Source organism: Salmo trutta, chromosome 35 (genome assembly GCF_901001165.1).
Source record: "Salmo trutta chromosome 35, fSalTru1.1, whole genome shotgun sequence".
Lineage (NCBI taxonomy): Eukaryota > Metazoa > Chordata > Actinopteri > Salmoniformes > Salmonidae > Salmo > Salmo trutta.
Genome location: NC_042991.1, coordinates 11641859 through 11662654, shown reverse-complemented (window position 1 = coordinate 11662654; position 20796 = coordinate 11641859). Strand labels below are relative to the sequence as shown.

Here is a 20796-nt window from a genome sequence, read left to right as displayed (position 1 = left end):
GAGGTGGCAGGTGGCTAGGTGTTTATCCCTAAGTGGTTAACCCAGACCACTGATTGACCCCCTGACAACTATGTTTGTGCTATCTATCTCTCCCTGAGCCCTTGGCAGAAATATCCGCATATGTCTGCCCACTGGTGGGTGAGCTACAAAGACCTTATCCTGTCTGCCTCATCAACCCTACATATCATCACCATAAACCCCCCTTCCTCCAAGCTTCCCCCTTCCTCCAAAGGTATTTAGCATACTCTGCACGCCTGGCCTAAGCCCTTGTTGGAATACACGCTCTGCCAAGGAACAGCATTAGCTTTTTAGCATTAGCCATTCAGCTGTTTTTGTGTAGGTGCTATCTACCGTTAGCGGCGTCACTAACGATATCGATGCTAGCTAACATTGGCCTTACACGTGCCACTACTAAAGGCCATTGTTTGCATGCGTGTGGCTATGCTCCAAGACAGAGCTTGCCTAAATATGTGAGTAAACAGATGGGAAGATGGGAGTCTGTCTCTTCCCCTCTCTCTCCCTGTGAGTGCTCATCCAACTGCTGCTTGATGTTCAAAGGCAGGCAGCCGAATCCCAAAGCTGCTCCTGGCTCTGTCTCCATCTGCACTGGGGGAGTGAAGGATCTCTGGAGCTGTTACTCAGGGTGTCTGCTGTCCACTTGATTACATTCAATTGCTGGAATCTCAGTGCTGCCGGTTCTTGTTTTTGCGCTTTTTTTTTAGTGGCGATCTATTTTGTATTTCTGCCTCCGATCGCCATCGTTCGTATGAAAAAACGTGAAGATACGTTGAGACTTTGGACTCTCCCTATCTGAGACAGTCCGTTTAAGATAACGTTTTGTTGTCATGCGTGTGTTGAATGTTGGATGTAGCCCCTAAGAGACAATGACACTATATCCTGACGATTTTAGGCGACCATTTTCTGATGTCCCATGGATGTCCTAATAACTCATTATTGTTTACAGGGAACTATTGCAGATTCTATATTTAATACTAGGGCCTAATTGAGCGAAGTAGTACATAAAAAATTTTTTTTGTTAAGTTATTAAATGATTGGTTGAAGTTATTACATTATTCATAAAGTTGTTACACACCGGTTAGTGATTTCTTTTAATTTGTATTTATTTAAACTTTATTTAACTAGGCAAGTCAGTTAAGATGAAATTCTTATTTACAATGATGGCCTAGGAACAGTGGGTTAACTGCCTTGTTCAGGGGCAGAACAACAGATTTTTACCTTGTCAGCTCGGGGATTCGATCTAGCAACCTTTTAGTTATTGTAATAACCACCGGTTAATGTAATAGCTTATTATAATTAGCGGAAAAAGTTATTACATTTACTGTTCGACATTTTAATACATTTACCGGCAAGTTATTAAATCCAACAGTTATTACATTTACAGTTGTTACATGGTACTTCTTCAAACAGGCTGGAGTGTCCTGTGCTTCAATTCATAGCTATTTCCTCTCCTGTGAGAGCTGGCAGGAACAATGCATTTTCCAAAGTGACTGATGGTATTCTCTCTGAAATAGCACATACACTGCCTTCAGAAAGTATTTACACATTATTTTTGAATGACTACATCATCTCTGTAGCCCTCACATACAATTATCTGTAAGGTCCCTCAGTCGAGCAGTGCATTAGAAGCAAAGATTTAACCACAAAGACCAGGGAGGGTTTCCAATGTCTCGCAAAGAAGGGCACCTATTTTTAGATGGGTAAAAAAAAGCAGACATTGAATATCACTTTGACAATGGTGAAGTTATTAATTACTCGTTGGATGGTGTATCAATACACCCAGTCACTACAAAGATACAGGCATCTCACAACTCAGAGGCCAATGGTGACTCTGAACAGTTACAGAGTTTAATAGCTGTGATAGGAGAAAACTGAGGATGGATCAACAACATTGTAGTTACTCCACAATACTAACCTCAATGACAGAGTGAAAAGAAGGAAGCCTGTACAGAATATTCCAAAACATGCATCCTGTTAGCAACAAGGCACTAAAGTAAAACTGCAAAAAATATGGCAAAGAAATGAACTTTATATCATGAATACAAAGCGTTATGTTTGGGGCAAACATGGCTCCATCATGTTATGGGTATGCTTGTCATCGGCAAGGACTAGGGAGTTTTTTTAGGATAAAAATAAATGGAATAGAGCTAAGCACAGGCAAAATCCTAGAGGAAAACCTAGTTCAGTCTGCTTTCCAACAGACTCCAGGAGACAAATTCACCTTTCAACAGTACAATAACCTAAAACACAAGGCCAAATATACACTGGAGTTGCTTACCAAGACGACATAGAATGTTCCTAAGTTGCCTAGTTACAGTTTTGACTTAAATCAGCTTGAAAAGCTATTACAAGACTTGAAAATGGCTGTCTAGCAATGATCAACAACCAACTTGACAGAGCTTGAATAATTTTTTTAATAATAATGTGCAAATGTTTTACAATCCAGGTGTGCACAGTTGTTCATTTGAACAGGTATGAATATATTATTTTGCCTGATGAAGGTCTGGGATTTTAGTTCTGGGTTACCAAGCTAACACTTTATAAGTATAGCTACAGTGGGGGAGTCCTTCTCATGCCCTAATAGTTGTTTTGTTTTCTACAGACTTTAATTCACGAGGTTGTTCCTATTAATTTGAGAGAAAATCAAGGGAACGAGAGAGAGAAACCCTATGAATTTAGCCTTTGATTTATGGCGCGCAATTTCAAACGGGAGACCCAAATTAAAAGTGTTTCGAATTCACCAGCACATTAAATTAAATATCTACCGAACAGATTCTAATTTGATCACCAAGCTGTTTCAATTTCATTAGCCAGGTTCCTAATGGACTTTCACAGCACTGTATTCCATCGAGCACAAATCCTATTTAGTGTTTTTTTAATGAACCCCTGTCGTGCTGGCCACGTGTTAGAACCAAGCAGCGCTGTGTGAGGTTCACAGCCCAGGCACTCACTGTGTGTGTGTGTGTGTGTGTGTGTGTGTGTGTGTGTGTGTGTGTGTGTGTGTGTGTGTGTGTGTGTGTGTGTGTGTGTGTGTGTGTCTCCGCCGAATCCCTGCTCTCCCTAATGGACCAGTAGACCCACTGTGGCTTAATGGAAATAAAGAATGAAATACAACTCATAATTGAACACAGAGGCCTCCTAAACATCAGTCCAATTGTTTGTATTAATATTTAATAGATGGTTTCTGTTTTTGTTGGAGTTAATGTTGCCATGAATAACGATGGATGCAGATGGATGGATGCAGATGGGTGGATGCAGATGGGTGGATGCTGATGGGTGGATGCAGATGGGTGGATGCCGATGGGTGGATGCAGAACTCGTGTGCTGTGTGGTCCGTCGAGCCCAACCGCGTTTGCATTCGGGCCTGATTACTGGGTCGACGGTGCATTCTGCATAGTATTGACGTGGTGTGTGCGTACGTGCGTGCATGCGTATGTGTCAGCGGTGCATTCTGCATCCTAATAATGAGAGCTGGAGAGCAGGTCTGGGCCGGACATCAGTAGGGATTCATCACCGACGGGGTAGTTTTACTAGGTTTCTGGGGTTTTGCTGTGTAGTTATGCCGCGTGCGTAGTAACCCCTACAGCCGTGCATTACAGCTCAACAGGAAAAACATCTGAAAATGGAAAACGCTTTGGAAATGTGCATAAAATAGCAGGACGAAAGTACTGGGTGGGTTGTGCTGTGGGCCATTTCTTATCAGTCTGCAATTTGTGTAGTCTCAATTGTCAAAGACGTACATGTTGTTATGCACTATACATTATGGAGAGCAATATCGTTTCAAACTCCTCGAGCACCTGTACTCCAAACTTGAGCACTCTAAGCCAGAGAGAGAGAGAACAACATATTTAGGATGATTAAGACCAGTGAGTGTTTCATCCTAGATGAAAGTGATATCATCGTTTCTGGGGTAGCATTGAGAAATGTTTTCACCAGGCCCTCCACCATTAGTGTCTGGGACAATTACTGTGTGTGTCTGCGTGTCTGTGTGTGTGTGTGTGCGTGTGTATAAATAATGCATAAAGCTGACCCTGCTGAAGCCATAGGAGGATCAAAGAGGACCAGGTCTCTGCCTTCCTTTGACATTGAGCCGGAGAGAGTGTCAAAGCCATTACCTTTCACAATGCTGCTTCCTGCTCATGTTTAAATTAAATATTCACCGTTGTGTTTTTATTATGTAGACTAGCCGGGGTTAGAGGCTAACGTTGACTGGCACTCCTGAGCATTTAACACACTCTGCTAATGGACTTCGAGGCATTAGCTAATCAATTTGCAGGCTGCATTAAGTAAAGAGGACATTTTGTTCTTCTCCTTACCGTCGAGTGGATCTGTTCCTTCGTTCCTGCTTCTCCTGTGTGAATATTTTAGGATCTTTGGGGTGTAGAATGAACCCTGTCCCACCTGAACCTGAAGAACTCAAATCTCTTTGAATTTGAATTCATGTGCGGCTAAGTTTGGTTGAATTTCGGGAGCCTTATTGAGTCTTGAAATTTCAGGAATGATAAAGATGATCAGAGTTTTACTGCATCAACGTCATTGACCTAGACAATGGAGTTGCCATGGACACTATTACCAAGGACACAGAGCAGAGTCTGCCGTAGGATAACGTCATCACAGGAAATAATTCACCCTACACTCTTCGCCGGGATGCTACAAATGGTCCTGTCGTCTTCGAGTTATCACTGTCAATTACCTCAGATAAATGTCTTGTTGTTGTGAAGGCCATGAGCATCAATCCTCTGTCTCACATGTTCTTCCTCGATCTTCATATCGACCTACTTCCCTGCTCCGCTCTCTGAATACCTCCCAAATGGCACCCTATTATTCCCTATTGGACCTGGTCAAACGCAGTGCACTGCATAGGGAATGGGGTGGCATTTGGGACAAACCCCGTGTGTGGTCCTTGATACTGTTCTGATGGGTGGTGGGCCCTGAGTTCTGCTGCCCTGCGTGATGTCAGATGGAGGTTGTATGTGATGTCAGCTTCCTCACCGGGACGGGTTCAGTTTGATACGGGACCCTCTGGATCTTCTGGATCCCAGGTGGGAGTTTGGTTTTATAGCCAGTTGATGTAATTCAGATGTTAATACCGACTATCCTAAGGACGTATGACAGGGTTTGCTATGTGATACCTTGGTGGAAAATGGGTTTAGAAGACGTTCATGAAATGGTCTCAAATGTAGACCTCAGTAGGCTACAAATCTCCATGCACCAGCCACTTCACTAAGAATACATTACACACAAAATAATACACTTTCTTTTTTAATGTTTTATATAACCTTTATTTAACTAGGCAAGTCAGTTAAGAACAAATTCTTATCTACTATGATGGCCTACTAAAAGAATGAAATAATAATGTAGGACAAAACACACGTCACGACAAGAGAGACACCACAACACCACATAAAGAGAGACCTAAGACAACAACATAGCATGGCAGCAGCACATGACAACACAGCATGGTAGCAACACAACATGACAACAACATGGCAGCAGCACAACATGGTAGCAGCACAAAACATGGTACAAACATTATTGGGCACAGACAACAGCACAAAGTCAAGGAGATAGAGACAACAATACATCATGCGATGCAGTCACAACTGTCAGTAAGAGTGTCCATGATTGAGTCCTTGAATGAAGAGATGGATATAAAACTGTCCAGTTTGAGTGTTTTTTGAAGCTCGTTCATTAGCTACAGCGAACTGAAAAGAGGAGCGACCCAGAGATATGTGTGCTTTGGGGACCTTTAACAGAATGTGACTGGCAGAACGGGTGTTGTATGTGGAGGATAAGGGCTGCAGTAGATATCTCAGATGGGGGAAAGTGAGGCCTAAGATGGTTTTGTAAATAACCATCAGCCAGTGGGTCTTGCAACTGGTATACAGAGATGACCAGTTTACAGAGGAGGATAGAGTGCAGTGATGAGTCCTATAAAGGGCATTGGTGGGAAATCTGATGGCCGAATGGTAAAGAACATCTAGCCGCTCGAGAGCACCCTTACCTGCCGATCTATAAATTATGTCTCCGTAGTCTAGCATGGGTAGGACGGTCATTGGAATCAGGGTTAGTTGGCAGCTGGGGTGAAATAGGAGCGATTAAGTCTAGATTTAACCTTAGCCTGCAGCTTTGATATGTGCTGAGAGAAGGACAGTGTACCGTCTAGCCATACTCACAAGTACTTGTATGAGGTGACTACCTCAAGCTCGAAACCCTCAGAGGTAGTAATCACACTTTGTGTATTTGTAAATGCAAAATCCTGTCCTATATGTCTTCCATAGTGTGGGGGCTACAGTTGCAGGCCTATAGACATGCAACATCTGCTCTCGGCTTCAACAAAATGACCGTTCACCATCCTAGAGGATGGAGTCTATTGGAATAATACCCATCTTTGTATAGTGACTGTCTGGGCTGGGCTGTGATGTGTCTATGGCCTGGAGAGTCCTGGATATATCGATGCTTTAACAAAATGACCAATTCCGCATCTAGGGAATGTAGTCTATTGTGTATCTGTCTGGCAGGGCTGTGATGTGATGTGAATGCTGTCTGTGTTACGGGCCTGGAGAGGCAGGCTGCTGTGCTGCTTTGAGTGATTGGCTACCTGGGGGCGCTCCTTGTGCTGAAGGCATTGATCGGAGGCTGGTGAATTGGATTGTGGGTCTGATTACCAGTGTCAGTATGTGGAGTGATCACGTGGGACCGAGCACTTGGTGGCGGAGCAGAGCTCTTCAGGTACTGCTTTTCTCTGACCGTAACCGTGATTTTATTTTATCAGTCTTACTTACCCGCACCTCCATCACTCACACACACACACACACACACACACACACACACACACACACACACACACACACTGACACACACCACACCTCTCCCGTGGCTTTGTGCTGCCAACGCAGTCTCGCATCTCCATAGGTCCAAAATACAGTGTTAAAATGATCAATGGTTTAGTGGCAGGCAGTCGAACCTTGGATGGAGGAGAGGACCAGTCAGTGCAGGGGGGTAGGAATTACAGTGTGTATATTATCTATGAGCATAACAGCGTTTTAACACAGCACCACATATCAGTCTGAGTAGATAACAATATAACAGTAATGTGTTGTGTTGTTGTGTTCTGTTGTGTTGTGACAGTTAGTGAGATTGAAGCTTCTTGTCTCTGCTGTTTATTGCTGCAGTGTGATGGTATGGGTTAGGGCTCAATGCACAGTTATGCTTTGTTAGGCAGGATTGTGTGTGTATGTGTGATTCTCCTTCCACCTCATGTATTTATTTTCTAGTGCAGGAATATGGGGGGGTCATCATCTTTTACTGGGAGACCAATAGCCATCCCTCCCCTTCCTTAAGAGACAATGAAGGGCTGTCCCGCCCAGCGACTGACAGGCCAATAAAGAATGTAATTGGAAATGTCAATCACAGCGTTGCCGTGGCAGTGGAGGGAGGGCAGGCGGTCAGGTGGGTGGCCGCTGGACGGCTGTGTGTGTGTGTGTGTGTGTGTGTGTGTGTGTGTGTGTGTGTGTGTGTGTGTGTGTGTGTGTGTGTGTGTGTGTGTGTGTGTGTGTGTGTGTGTGTGTGTGTGTGTGTGTGCGTGTGCATGCATGCGGGGCTTTGAGCACCACAGAGAGCTGAATCCACCGTGCCCTGGGACACCGTTGCACTGTGTCTGTTGTTATTGTTTACAGCTGGGGCTGTGATCTGTCGTTGTTTGTAGGTATTTGTAAAGGGAGTAGCATGTCTTTTGATGAGTGCTGAGCGAATAACCGAAATGTTGGTTGTTTTTCATTTATTGAAACAACTAATTGACCTACTTGCCCGGTCTGGTTCTCTTTCACGCCCGCTACATAAAAGAGACAGAAGAACGCCCGATGGGGAGGGATAGAGAGCAGTTGCTTTCTACCTATCTAAGTGATTGATAGTTGGTATTCAGCAGTCATAAAAGTATTCCTTATTTACTTTAAAGAACTACTAAAATAGTGATTTTGTCAGACAGCATAGGCAGCAGCACTATAAAGACTAGATGACTTGGAAGGAAATAATACAGTCATCAAGATACACAACAACTGAAATATTTTATTAAAGTAAAGTAATGTGAATAAATGATTAATAAGTGATGCAGCAGTAATGGGCAGTCACTACCATCATGGGACTTGTATTCATTGTTTTATTCTGTGTTGTTACAGCATTCAACCCACATAATGCAAAGTGCATTTAATGTCTACAAAAATAATCGAATCCGAAACCCAACTTAAAAAGCACTAATTGCTCAGCACTGCATTTGACGTGGCATTGTGGGGGACAGATGGTCTGCCAGTTGATTTGAAGGTCAGAGTGAATGGGGGTGATCATGTACAGTATAGTGTTTTGCTTTCATCTACACATTTTCTCTTTTTGGGAAAGTTATTCCATTATTCGATATTCCAAGAACCATAGTGTTCTGTCAATGCACCGGAATGAGCCCGATGTTTAAACTTTGAACCGTGGCTTCAGTAATTAGGAGAAGCTCTTACGATCAGAGTGGGAGTTAACTGGTCATGCTGCAGTGTTCATGTTCATATCTCCTCGAGCACGACCTGGCACTTTTAGGAGATGCATTTCCCATGTTTTACTCACTTTCTACTGCATTATCAGCTGAGATGGAAGATTGTTAAAGTAGAGAGAGAGAGAGAGAGAGAGAGGGAGCGAGAGAGCAGCGTGCCTTTTTCTTTCATCACAGTTCTGAGTGTATTTTAGCACGCAATGTTTGAGATTCTGTGTCAGACCAGTGGAGGCTGCTGAGGGGAGGACGGCTCATGATAATGTCTGGAACGGAGCGAATGGAATGACGCTCCAGCCATTACCACGAGCCCGTCCTCCCCAATTAAGGTGCCACCAACCCCCTGTGTGTCAGACTGTGTGAGACTGTGGGTGCATGGACTAGAGATATACTAGGGTACTCTTGTGGTTTCCTACACAACTACTCCAAACACGAGAGAACATAATGTGCTGTTTGGACATTGTACTGCTTTGGCCTTTTGTACTGAAATACATACAGAGTAAAACAGCTACCTTTTTGTTGGCAAAGACAAAAAGGGCGAGAGCTTCTCAAGGATCTTCAAGGCAGTCCTTTTGAAATACTTTGCATTTCAATGGAAGAGAAACTATCTAGGCCTGCGACCTTTATCAAGATGTTTAATCTCAAGTTTCGTCTCCGTTCAGAAAGATTGCCAAGAACATCCTTGGTGAGTCAACGCTGATCCAACTCCATTTTTTTTTTACATTTGGCTAGATGGTACACTGTCCTAAAATGGATGCTGACTTCCTCAGTGTTTTCACTGAATGTCAGGTATTGCCACTGTGGTGTAGTGTTTTCAATTCAATTAAAAGGTGTTGGGTGTGGGTGTTCAGTGGTAGCAGGCAATAGCAAGGGGTTAACAACAATGTCAAGGGTTAGTTAATGATATGAAGTAGCAGTGGCCATTGTTAAGTGGAGAGCTATAACACACACACACACACACACACACACACACACACACACACACACACACACACACACACACACACACACACACACACACACACACACACTATCGTATATCCTGATTCACTAGCTCTTATCTCTTCACTGATCCATTAACACATCGTGTCATCAGCCCAGTGGATCAGTGCATCATGTACACACACACATGTACCCACGCTCGCATGCGCGCACTCACACACACACACGGCCGTGTTGTGAGAAATGTCCCCTCGGCTCTGGGCCTTTAAAGCAGGTAATTACACAAACCATTCCCAGAGGGGATTAGGACAAATGACATGGAAAACGTTATAGCCTTACACCCCCCACTCTTTCGCTCTCTATCTCTCTCTCGCTCCATCCCTCTCTCTCTCTCTCTTCCTCTTTACCCCTCTCTCATTCACTCTCCTGCTCACAATCTCGATCTCTCTCGTGCTCTCTGCCTCTCTCTTTCTCTCGCCATCCTTGTCTCTCTTTAAAACATTTTCCATGTAACGCCTACGTTCCCATGCATATCCAAGCAGCTCCGATCAAACACGTTGGCAGGTTGTTTAAAATTAGCAAGTTGGCGAGAAAGTAAGTTGCGGTGAGAAACCAATGAGGTTCTTATTTGCCTCTCTCTCTCTCTCTCTCCCTCTCCCTCTCCCTCTCTCCTCTCCCTCTCCCTCTCCCTCTCCCTCTCCCTCTCCCTCTCCCTCTCTCTCTCTCTCTCTCTCTCCTCTCTCTCTCTCTCTCTCTCTCTCTCTCTCTCCCTCTCTCCCCCCCTCTCCCCCTCTCCCTCTCTCCCTCTCTTCCCTCTCTCCCCTCTCTCCCTCTCTCTCTCTCCTCTCCTTCTCTCTCTCTCTCTCTCCCTCCCTCTCTCTCCCTCTCTCTCCCCCTCTCTCTCTCCCTCTCCCTCTCCCTCTCCCCTCTCCCTCTCTCTCTCTCTCTCTCTCTGAGTGATATAACACCACTAACTTTGCCGTTAAATAAAACATATGCGCTGCTACATATGTGATGTGGGGAGGGAGAGGCATATGTCCTGGCGTTCGACAGAACATTACTCATCATTAAGTGACTGACCGTTCTGTTACAGCTAACTCTAACGAATTAAAACAGTTTAATGAACCGTAAAGCTAGCTAGTACAGCTACCAACTATATGGTCTACCTGTGGAGTCTACACCCTTAGGAAAAAAGGTTCAACCTTCTGTGGAACCTAAAAGGCTTCTTCGGCTGTCCCCATGGGAGGATCCAGGTTGAACCCTTTCCACAGAGAACCATTTTGTAACCCTTTTTTTTTTCGTAGATTGCATAATGTCTAGTATTCTTAGTGGTATGGACATTGGAATGGGTGGCTTTGTTACCGTGTCCGTACTAAACACACAACCTACAGTAGAGTACATGTCCAATAGATGGCTCCATTGTGATTACTATTAGCTCAGGAAGAGGATAGGGGGAGACCTGGGTTAACAGAGTCATGTGTAACTCTGTTGTTCTACTGTTGTATAGTCCAGGCTATATAATGTTGGCCCAGCCGTATTGAATCAAACCCTGCAATCAGTTTACAGCTTCTGCAAACATCTCGATTCCTGGATTTGGTATCCCTGCATTACAAATGCAATGAAGATGATTTGATTGAAGCTCATCATGGAATTGGTTCTAAGCCAGGAATTGAAAATGGTACGGTTCTGCACGTCTCTGCTATTCTATATGTGGCATATCATATTGAAACGTTTTACCAATGGGAAAATATCAATTATCAACCTGAAGACTGCCTGTGGAAGGAAAGTGGTTGATACTGGTTAATAAATGCCTGTTTGTTGTGTTTGTTTGCAATCAGACTACACTGATCTACAAATCAACTTGCATCCCAAATATCTACTCATTATTGTGTGATCAAGAGTAATGATTCTCCACCCTCTTCCTTAGACTGATCGTGTCAAACCTGCTGCTTGTTTGTCTTCCGGGTTGCCTGAAAGTTGTTGATGTCTTTTAATACATTTCTGTTTCTTCTTCCCTTTTCTTTCAGACGGAAGGCAAGGTGGGCGTGACCTTCAACATTGGTACGTCAGACATCAGTGTGAAGGAGGTAACCATGACGATCAACGACGGGAAGTACCACCTGGTGCGCTTCACCAGGAATGGGGGCAACGCCACTCTGCAGGTGGACAACTGGCCAATCAACGAACACTTCCCCACAGGTACCCACCAATCACCATCTGGCGTCTGTTACACTCACTTTTGACCTAGGACCTTTGACCGTTGAACCTGTTGGCTTGTGTTGATGAGAAAGTCAGTCCCAATTCACTCACTACCCTTTCCTCTTGGCCCAAACCCTTTGATGTTTGAAGATCTGAAGGCTCTGAATAGGTTTAAGCAGTGTTGGTGGAGATTCCACCATATTGCTTATACCTTACAGATCTGCAAACATCACAGGGTTAGAGCTAATGAGAAGGGGTAGGGAGTGAATTGGGAACGGGTGGTAATGTGAAGGGTAGACCTCTGTTAGAACCACTGGACATCACCTGTTTACAAAGGCCAACTGACAAGGATGTTAAGTCAGAATAACAGCATGAGTATGCAGGCCAAGCAAGTCTCCCCCTCGGTGGGCCGATGGACACTTTACTATCCTGCCAAGCACTACAATTTACTGAAGTGTGAACAGATGTGAACTGTTTATTCGCTCTGCCCCTTGCTCCAGTCTATTTCCCCAGTCCTAAGGGTATGCACCACACACACATGCACGCATACCAGTGGTGGTCGGTGCCGTTTAAGATGAGGGAGGACGATTATTATTATTATCTATGAGCAGGGTCTTATTTATTTTATAGCATATTGGATGACTGTCCTTCATATTCTATTCACCCAGCTCAATGTAACATTGATCTGATATAGGGTGTAATCATTAGTTCAACCGTTGCAAACGAGAGTTTCTATTGGACAAATTCAGGTATGTTTATCCCCTTTTCGTTCAGGTTGCTTCCGTTTAACCTCTCTGGGGTATGTGGGACGCCACCCGCGGGACACACTATTCAACAGCCAGTGAAATAGCAGGGCGGCAAATTCAAAACAACAAAAATCTCATAATTCAAATTTCTCAAACATACAACTATTATATCCCATTTTAAAGATACACTTCTCGTTAATCCAACCACATTGTCCGATTTCAAAAAGGCTTGACGGCGAAAGCATAACGTTAGATTATGTTAGGACAGCGCCGAGACAAGAAAAACTACACAGCCATTTTCCAAGCAAGGAGAGGCGTCACAAAAACCAGAAATACAGCTAAAATGAATCACTAACCTTTGATGATCTTCATCAGATGGCACTCATAGGACGTCATATTACACAATACATGTATGTTTTGCTCGATAAAGTTCATATTTATATCCAAAAACCCCATGTGTAATGTTCAGAAATGTTTTGCCTCCCAAAACTTCCGGTGAATGAGCACATCAATTTACAGAAATACTCATCATAAACGTTGATAAAATATTCAACAGTTATTCAAAGAATTATAGATACACTTCTCCTTAATGCAACCGCTGTGTCAGATTTCAAAAAAGCTTTACGGCAAAAGCAAATTTTGCAATAATCTGAGTACAGCGCTCAGATATCAAAACAAGCCATACAGATACCCGCCATTTTGGAGTCAACAGAAATGACAAAAATTACATTATAAATATTCACTTACCTTTGATGATCTTCATCAGAATACACTCCCAGGGATCCGAGTTCCACAATAAATGTTTGTTTTGTTTGATAAAGTCCATTTATAAAGTCCAAGTCCATTTACCTCCTTTTTGTTCACGCGTTTAGTCCACTACACCAAATGCAGGAAGCACGCGCAAAATGTCACGACGAAAAGTCAAAAATAGTTATATTTACATTCGTAGAAACATGTCAAACGATGTATAGCATCAATCTTTAGGATGTTTTTATCATAAATCTCAGTAATATTCCAACCGGACAATTCCAATGTCTTCAAAAAAGAAAAGGAACACAGCTAACTCTCACGTGAGTGTGCGCCACTGAGCTCATGTCATTTTCTCACTCATCTACTTCCAGGAGCTCTTATTCTCTCCCTATTCACAGTAGAAGCATGAAACAACGTTCTAAAGACTGTTGACATCTAGTGGAAGCCTTAGGAAGTGCAAAATGAACCCTAAGTCACTGTATACTGTATAGGCAATCACTTGAAAAACTACAAACCTCAGATTTCCACACTTCCTGGTTGGATTTTTCTCAGGTTTTTGCCTGCCATATGAGTTCTGTGATACTCACAGACATCATTCAAACAGTTTTAGAAACATCAGAGTGTTTTCTATCCAAATAATATGCATATCCTACCTTCTGAGCCTGAGTAGCAGGCAGTTTTACTATGGGCACGCCTTTCATCCGGACGTCAAAATACTGCCCCCTACCCAACTGCCCCCTAAGTTAAGAAACTTTTTTAACAGAATCGGCTAAATGAATGCACCCCTGATCACACGCAAACACAGTTCGCTTTCATAGCAGCCACATACAAATAGCATGATCCCTTTGATCGTTGTATAATTACTCTCCTCCTCTCACCTTTTCCCTTTGCTTGTGAACTTCAGTGCACAACACACCAGCTGTCTGTGACCAGGCGAAAACACCTTTTCAAGCCAAACCTTAATATCATAACTGCTAACCGTGACACGCAGCCTACATCATTGTCACTATATTAACATCATAATTAACATAGCTACTAGAACTATCGCATTAGTAAAGCCTACAATAATGCAATACAGTCAGCAGCAAGCAGTTTAGCAGTGATTTCTAAATTAATTCAACCAAAAACTGACTTCGGAGAGTTCCAGTGTCGGATAGCCATAGCCAGCTAGCTAACATAGCATCTGTCTTTGTTTGAGCCAGGTGTTTGCGTAGGCTAAACTAGCTGGTGGCATCCTCTTGCTAAGTGAAAGTGAAAAAAAATACTATGAACAAAATATAGCTCGCTCTCTCGCCTTCATTTTTGAAAAAATGTATTTGTTCAAAACTGTTCAACTATTCAACTATTGTCCTTCTCTCTCTTTGAGTCAACTACTTACCAAGGTTTATGCACTGCAGTGCTAGCTAGCTGTACCTTATGCTTTCAGTACTAGATTCATTCTCTGATCTTTTGCTTGAGTAGACAACATCTCAGTTCATGCTGCAAGAGCTCTGATAGGTTGGAGGATGTCCTGCAGAAGTTGTCATAATTACTGTGTACGTCAATGGAAGGGGATGAGAACCACGAGCCTCTTAGGTTTTGTATTGAAGTCACTGTACCCAGAGGAGAACGGACGCCAGCTGTTCTCCGGCTACACCATGGTGGTACCCTAAGGAGTGCTGTTGAAGTTACTGTAGCCCTTCTTTGCAAAACAGTGTGTTTTAATCAATTATTTGGTGATGTGAATATATTAGGATAGCTTTATCTAAAAAGGATAATGTTTAATGTTTCACTATTTTGATTCTGCTGACATTCACTGAGGAGGATGGTCCTCCCCTTCCTCCTCTAAGGAGCCTCCACTCATGCATACACACACAGACACACAGACACACTCACACACCTCGGAATAAAACACCTCTGAAACTGAGACTGGACGAGAGCTAAGCCAGCAATCAACCACAACCACAATCAACCCTAAACGTCCTCTGAAAGTCCGCTGACCACCACAGCCATGGCGCTTCACTGGGCATATGAACGAATGAAACCAACCTTCCAATCGAGCGCAGACACCTGGGCCGTGGGTGAGAAAGTGGGCCAAGCCGAGTCTGCCGGCAGCCTTTTTGTCTTATGAGGGACATTAGCTGGGAGTGTGACATCTGGTTAGCTCATTTTAGGAGGGGAATGAAAGTCAAGGTAGAAGGGGGTGGGCAGGAGGCGAATGAGGGAGGATGGAGAGGTGGGAGGGGAAAAATTGAGGTGGTGGTGAGAGAGAGAGAGACAGATTCTGTCAGACCTGGACCCTGACGGTAAATCTCAGTAAGACAAAAATAATGGTGTTCCAAAAAAGGTCCAGCTCCCAGGACCACGAATACAAATTCCAGCTAGACACCGTTGCCCTAGAGCACACAAAAAACTATACATACCTCGGCCTAAACATCAGCGCCACAGGTAACTTCCACAAAGCTGTGAAGGATCTGAGAGACAAGGCAAGAAGTGCCTTCTATGCCATCAAAAGGAAACTAACATTTGACATAACACATTTTTTTTCCTTTATTTAACTAGGCAAATCAGTTAAGAACAAATTCTTATTTTCAGTGACGGCCTAGGAACAGTGGGTTAACTGCCTTGTTCAGAATTAGGCCGATACCCGCTAATTATCAAAATCCAGAAAGAGCCATTAAATTCTACAACCACGTAAAAGGAAGCAATTCCCAAACCTTCCATAACAAAGCCATCACCTACAGAGAGATTAACTTGGAGAAGAGTCCCCTAGGTAAGCTGGTCCTGAGGCTCTGTTCAGAAACACAAACAGACCCCACAGAGCCCCAGGACAGCAACACAATTAGACCCAACCAAATCATGAGAAAACAAAAAGATAATTACTTGACACATTGGAAAGAATTTACCAAAAATAGAGCAAACTAGAATGCTATTTGGCCCTAAACAGAGTGTACACAATGGCAGAATACCTGACCACAGTGACTGACCCAAAATTAAGGAAAGCTTTGACTTATGTACAGACTCAGTGAGCATAGCCTTGCTATTGAGAAAGGCCGCCGTAGGCAGACCTGGCTCTCAAGAGAAGACAGACTATGTGAACACTGCCCACACAATGAAGTGAAACTAAGCTGCACTTCCTAACCTCCTGCCAAATGTATGACGATATTAGAGTGACATATTTCACTCATATTACACAGACCCACAAAGAATTCGAAAACAAATCCCATTTTAATAAACTCTCATATCTACTGGGTGAAATATCACAGTGTGCCATCACAGTCACAAGATTTGTGAACTGTCACCACAAGAAAAGGGCAACCAGTGAAGAACAAACACCATTGTAAATACAACCTATATTTATGTTTATTTTCCCTTTCGTACTTCAACTATTTGCACATCATTACAACACTGTATATATCCATAATATGACATTTGAAATGTCTTTATTATTTTGGATATTTTATTATGTAATATTTTCTGTACATTTTTTATTGTTTATTTAACTTTTGTTTATTATCTATTTCACTTGCTTTGGCTATGTAACCATAAGTGTTCGAAAGAAAGAAAGAAAGAAAGAAAGAAAGAAAGAAAGAAAGAAAGAAAGAAAGAAAGAAAGAAAGAAAGAAAGGAGAGAGAGATAGAAAGAAAGATGGAAAGAAAAGAGAGAGAGAGAGCGCAAGAGGCGAATGAGGGTGGATGGAACGGTAAGGAGGCAAGGTGTTCAGTCCTCTGTCACGTCAGCCTTCAAAGTTATCTGCCTGTCTGCCTGCCGCCTGCCAGCCAGCCAGCCTAAGGAGAGCTGTGCTGCTGGGGAGATAGAGGATAGAGGTTCTGCCTCCCTGCCTCCCTGTATCTCTCTCTCCCAGGTCGAGGTGGAGGCTACACAGGCTGAATACAAATGAGGTCATCAAACACAGCCGGCTCCATTTGGTGGATCAGGCCGTCACCTCATTTGGAACCTGGGGCGTGCTGGCGGTACCTAGCTGAGGGAGTGAGAGAAGGAGAGATGGAGAGAGAGAGGGGGAGAGAAAGGGAGTGTCAGAAAGAGAGAGAGAGGAAAAAAATCCTCCACTGTGCTTCACACTCCATTCATTTGGGTTTGCTGTCCTCCCCTTTGATGTCTCTGTCCTGTCGCCTCCCTCCCGGGGCTGGCCTAGCCCTGATTCTCTCCCCTTATTAGCCACCAGGTGTGTGAGAGCAACGAATCACTCCTCTCACTCAGGTTAGCTAAGCAGAAAAGCCCTTAGGACCTGGACGAAGGCTAGGGATTCAAAATGGCTGACGTACCTGAAGACAGGCAGGCCTTGAATGATGACATATCTAGTGGTTTATTTGAAACCGCTTCCCCAAAGGTTTCTTCGACATTTTTATTAGACCTCTTCATTAAACCTCTTTCTCATGTCTGGCGAATTTTGACTGCGTTCATCATTTTGGACATATAAAATATGCATTCAAGACAGCTGAATTTTTTTAACATTTCTTGTCTGATTGCCGATTAATAAAGATTTGACTTTCCTTCAGACACTTAAAACAAACCCACGTATCTCTCTACAGGGAATCAAAACGGAGAGTGTCACTATACAAAAAGGCCTAGTGGTCAGAACAGAGCTAGCTAATTTAGAGTTGTCCCATGTCTCCTCAACCCTGTGAAATACATGCCCAGTGGCACGCTAGCTGATAGCGACCTCCCATCATTGAAATAAGATTACTTCAGAAGCCCAGAGAGCTCGGGGGACCATCATCCTCTTGTCTTGTCTGCCCATTTGTTTGTGTCGGGGTCAGTGAAAGTGCAGGTCGAGTTAACCTTTTCCATCGCTTTCTCTCTCTCTCTTCCCTTCTTTCTTTCTTTCTTTCCCTCCTTCTTTCTTTCCTCTTTTTCCTTCCTACCGCCAGAAGCAAGGATGCGTTCAATTCTCAGTAGCGCCAAAAGCAATCCGTGTTCCACACCAACACAGTGGCTTAAATGTTGTGTGATGCAGAGACTGCAACTTTATCTATCTTGCCTCGCAAGTTTTATCAAATGGGACAGAGTTTTGGGCGTTTTCGTGCAGAATTAGGCTTTAGTGACTTGCACGTTGAGGACTTGTACTTGTAGAACAAGTGTACTCTCTTGTCCTCCCTTTGTTTTCCTTCCCAGTACCTCTTAATTACATCTGACCCATTGGACCCGTATAACAGACACAGCATTATCAATACCAGCTGCAGTTTGTAGCAGTGTTCTCTCACCCTTCCTAAAGAGCTAGTTCCCATGCAGTCAATGCCTTTGATCAAGGCTAACCAGAAAAGTTGTTAAATGCTTGACTAAATACTTTTTATGTTTGAACATAGTTACGAAACAGAGAGACTTTTCTAATTTAATCCATGAATTCTTCCAAGTGATAGAATCAAGTTATTTTCTATTCAGTGTGCATTCCTTTGTCCAGGTAAGAGATCGAATATGTGGTCATGTATTTTTCTCCTCCCGCTTGTAATTTGCAGGACACTCGGTGATAGTAATTCAACAATGATAGATTTTTTTTGCCCCCTCACTTGTAAAGGCATTGTCATTTCTCGAGTAATTACAGGTTAGGGTGCACCCTTATCGACTGCCTCCTTCGTACTCCGAATACATAACGGTGAAAGCGCGTGTGTGTGTGTGCGTGTGTGTGCGTGTGTGTGTTGAAAGGCTGTAGCTAGCTGCTCCTGGCTCTTGCTGCCCGTTCAATAAACAGTTACCAGATCTATGTCCATGGCTGATGGTGAATAGGGTGTAGAAGATGTGTCTGTGATTTGAGTCAATGTACCTTACAGAGAACCTTAGGGCGCGAAAATTAGATGTCTGAACACCAACCCGTATTTGCGGCAGACGGCCAAAAGGCACACGTGACGGACCCAAAGGCTTTGAGACAGAGCCGTTGACTAGGAAGCTGGTGTACACGGCACTAAACGTACAGTTCAACTGTTTACAGTACACGTTTACCACGATGATGATACACTGCTACACGTATGAAGAAATAAACATCACAACTTATTGTTGTCCTTTGATATCCTGAAAAGCCTTTCATGTTTACGCCGCCTCTGCCTTCATGTCCTTTTTCTAGGAGGTTAGAGACGGACAGAATAAAAACGATCCCAATCAAGGTAAATGTTGACGGTCAAGAGGCAGTCGAAACCTCTCAGACCCCTGTCCCTGCCGTTAAACAGAGCGAGAGTTTTTGATCCAACGATCGCGTCTGAAATCCCATCATCCTTCGGTGTGCTGTGTCTAGCGCTGTACCGGTCGGTTTAGGGTGACATCCAGCCAGGCATGATGGACGCTGGAGCAGGGGCCAAGCACAGAGGGAGAGACGGGGGGGAAAAAAGGGAATGGGACGGAGGGATAGAGAGGGGAAGAGAGAGAAAGGGATGGAGGGAGATTAGATTTTATTGGCCCAATAGTTACATCATTAAAGGCACAGTCTTTACTTCACTGTACGTAAAACCCCCTGACACCCCACACGTCTGCTGACTCCCTCAGGCGGTTCACAGGTTTACAGTAGGTCCAGTGTCAGCCCAGCCCGAACCAACCCCAACAGCATAGCTCTGGGGTCCATACGTCTCGCCCCCAGCCAGGTAGGATGTGCACTGGAGCAAGTCCAAGGAGAGAGAGAGAGAGAGAGAGAGAGAGAGAGATGCATGTTGTTCTCTCCAGACCCAGTCATCCATACTGCAACGTGCCCCCACTCAGCAAAACATCTAGCTCTGTTTCTTTCTCAATCTGTTTCTGTCTCTGTCATCTCTCTTTCTCTACCTCCTCTATCTCTTTCTCGGTCTGTCATTTACAGCTTCTCTGTCTCTCTCTCGCTGCCTCTCCCTCCCTCTTTCGTTCTCTGCCTCTCTCTCTCTCCCTCTGCCGTCTCTGCTTTCTCCGTCTACTTCTCTCTCCAATTGTCTATGATTCCTTTTCTGTCTGTGTTTCTCTTCACCCCTCTAGCTCCTCATCTAAAATGTATGTCTATTTTATCCAATGTAATACTGAGACAATACGCACACTGGGCTTGTTTTCAATAGGCTAGTCCAATGCATTATGTAAGTATTTGAATCAGTTTATACTTTGATTTTGTACATGACCTTTCTGCATGGGTTTGTGTCTTGGAATCAGGGAGTTACTGGACCGAGCCGGGCTGAAATCATGCGTATAGATTGATTATGGCCCAGGTTTAGACGAGCAGCGCTTTGTGTTGAGTGACGGTTGGCCTCTGTGGCCTTCTTGTGCTTGAGGGAGAGATGGAGAGAGAGATGGAGGGAGAGATGCTGGGATAGATGGAGGGCGAGTTTGTATTGTGTGTTTGGAGAGGGGCGGGAGGGAAGGAGGATTGCCATAGCGAAGAGACAGCCAGCATACAGTAAACAAACACACACACATGTACATTCACACACAAGTCTTTACAAAAAAACGAAAACACCATTAACCCGTTGTAATGATATCATGACTAGCCTTGACCTCCAGGCCACTGAGTGTCTTTCAGCAGAAACCTTTTCATTTCACTAGGTGCTTTAGTCTCTCTCTCTCTCTCTATCTCAGTAAGAGAACGGCAGCCAAACGATGCCTTAGTGAGAGAGTTAAATACTCATGTAACCTACTGGCCGAACATGATTACCTCTCTATCTCAG

General features: G+C 43.8%; 1 protein-coding gene across 15 annotated transcripts in view; it reads left to right on the top strand.

Moving 5' to 3' along the window:
- Positions 1-20796, top strand: part of LOC115174620 (neurexin-3b) — a 343543-nt gene that overhangs the window by 274652 nt on the left and 48095 nt on the right. For all 15 annotated transcript variants that reach the window (XM_029733338.1, XM_029733339.1, XM_029733330.1 and 12 more), the window contains one exon: positions 11518-11689. In XM_029733338.1, the coding sequence (XP_029589198.1) occupies positions 11518-11689 (172 nt within the window). The remainder of the gene's footprint in view (positions 1-11517; positions 11690-20796) is intronic.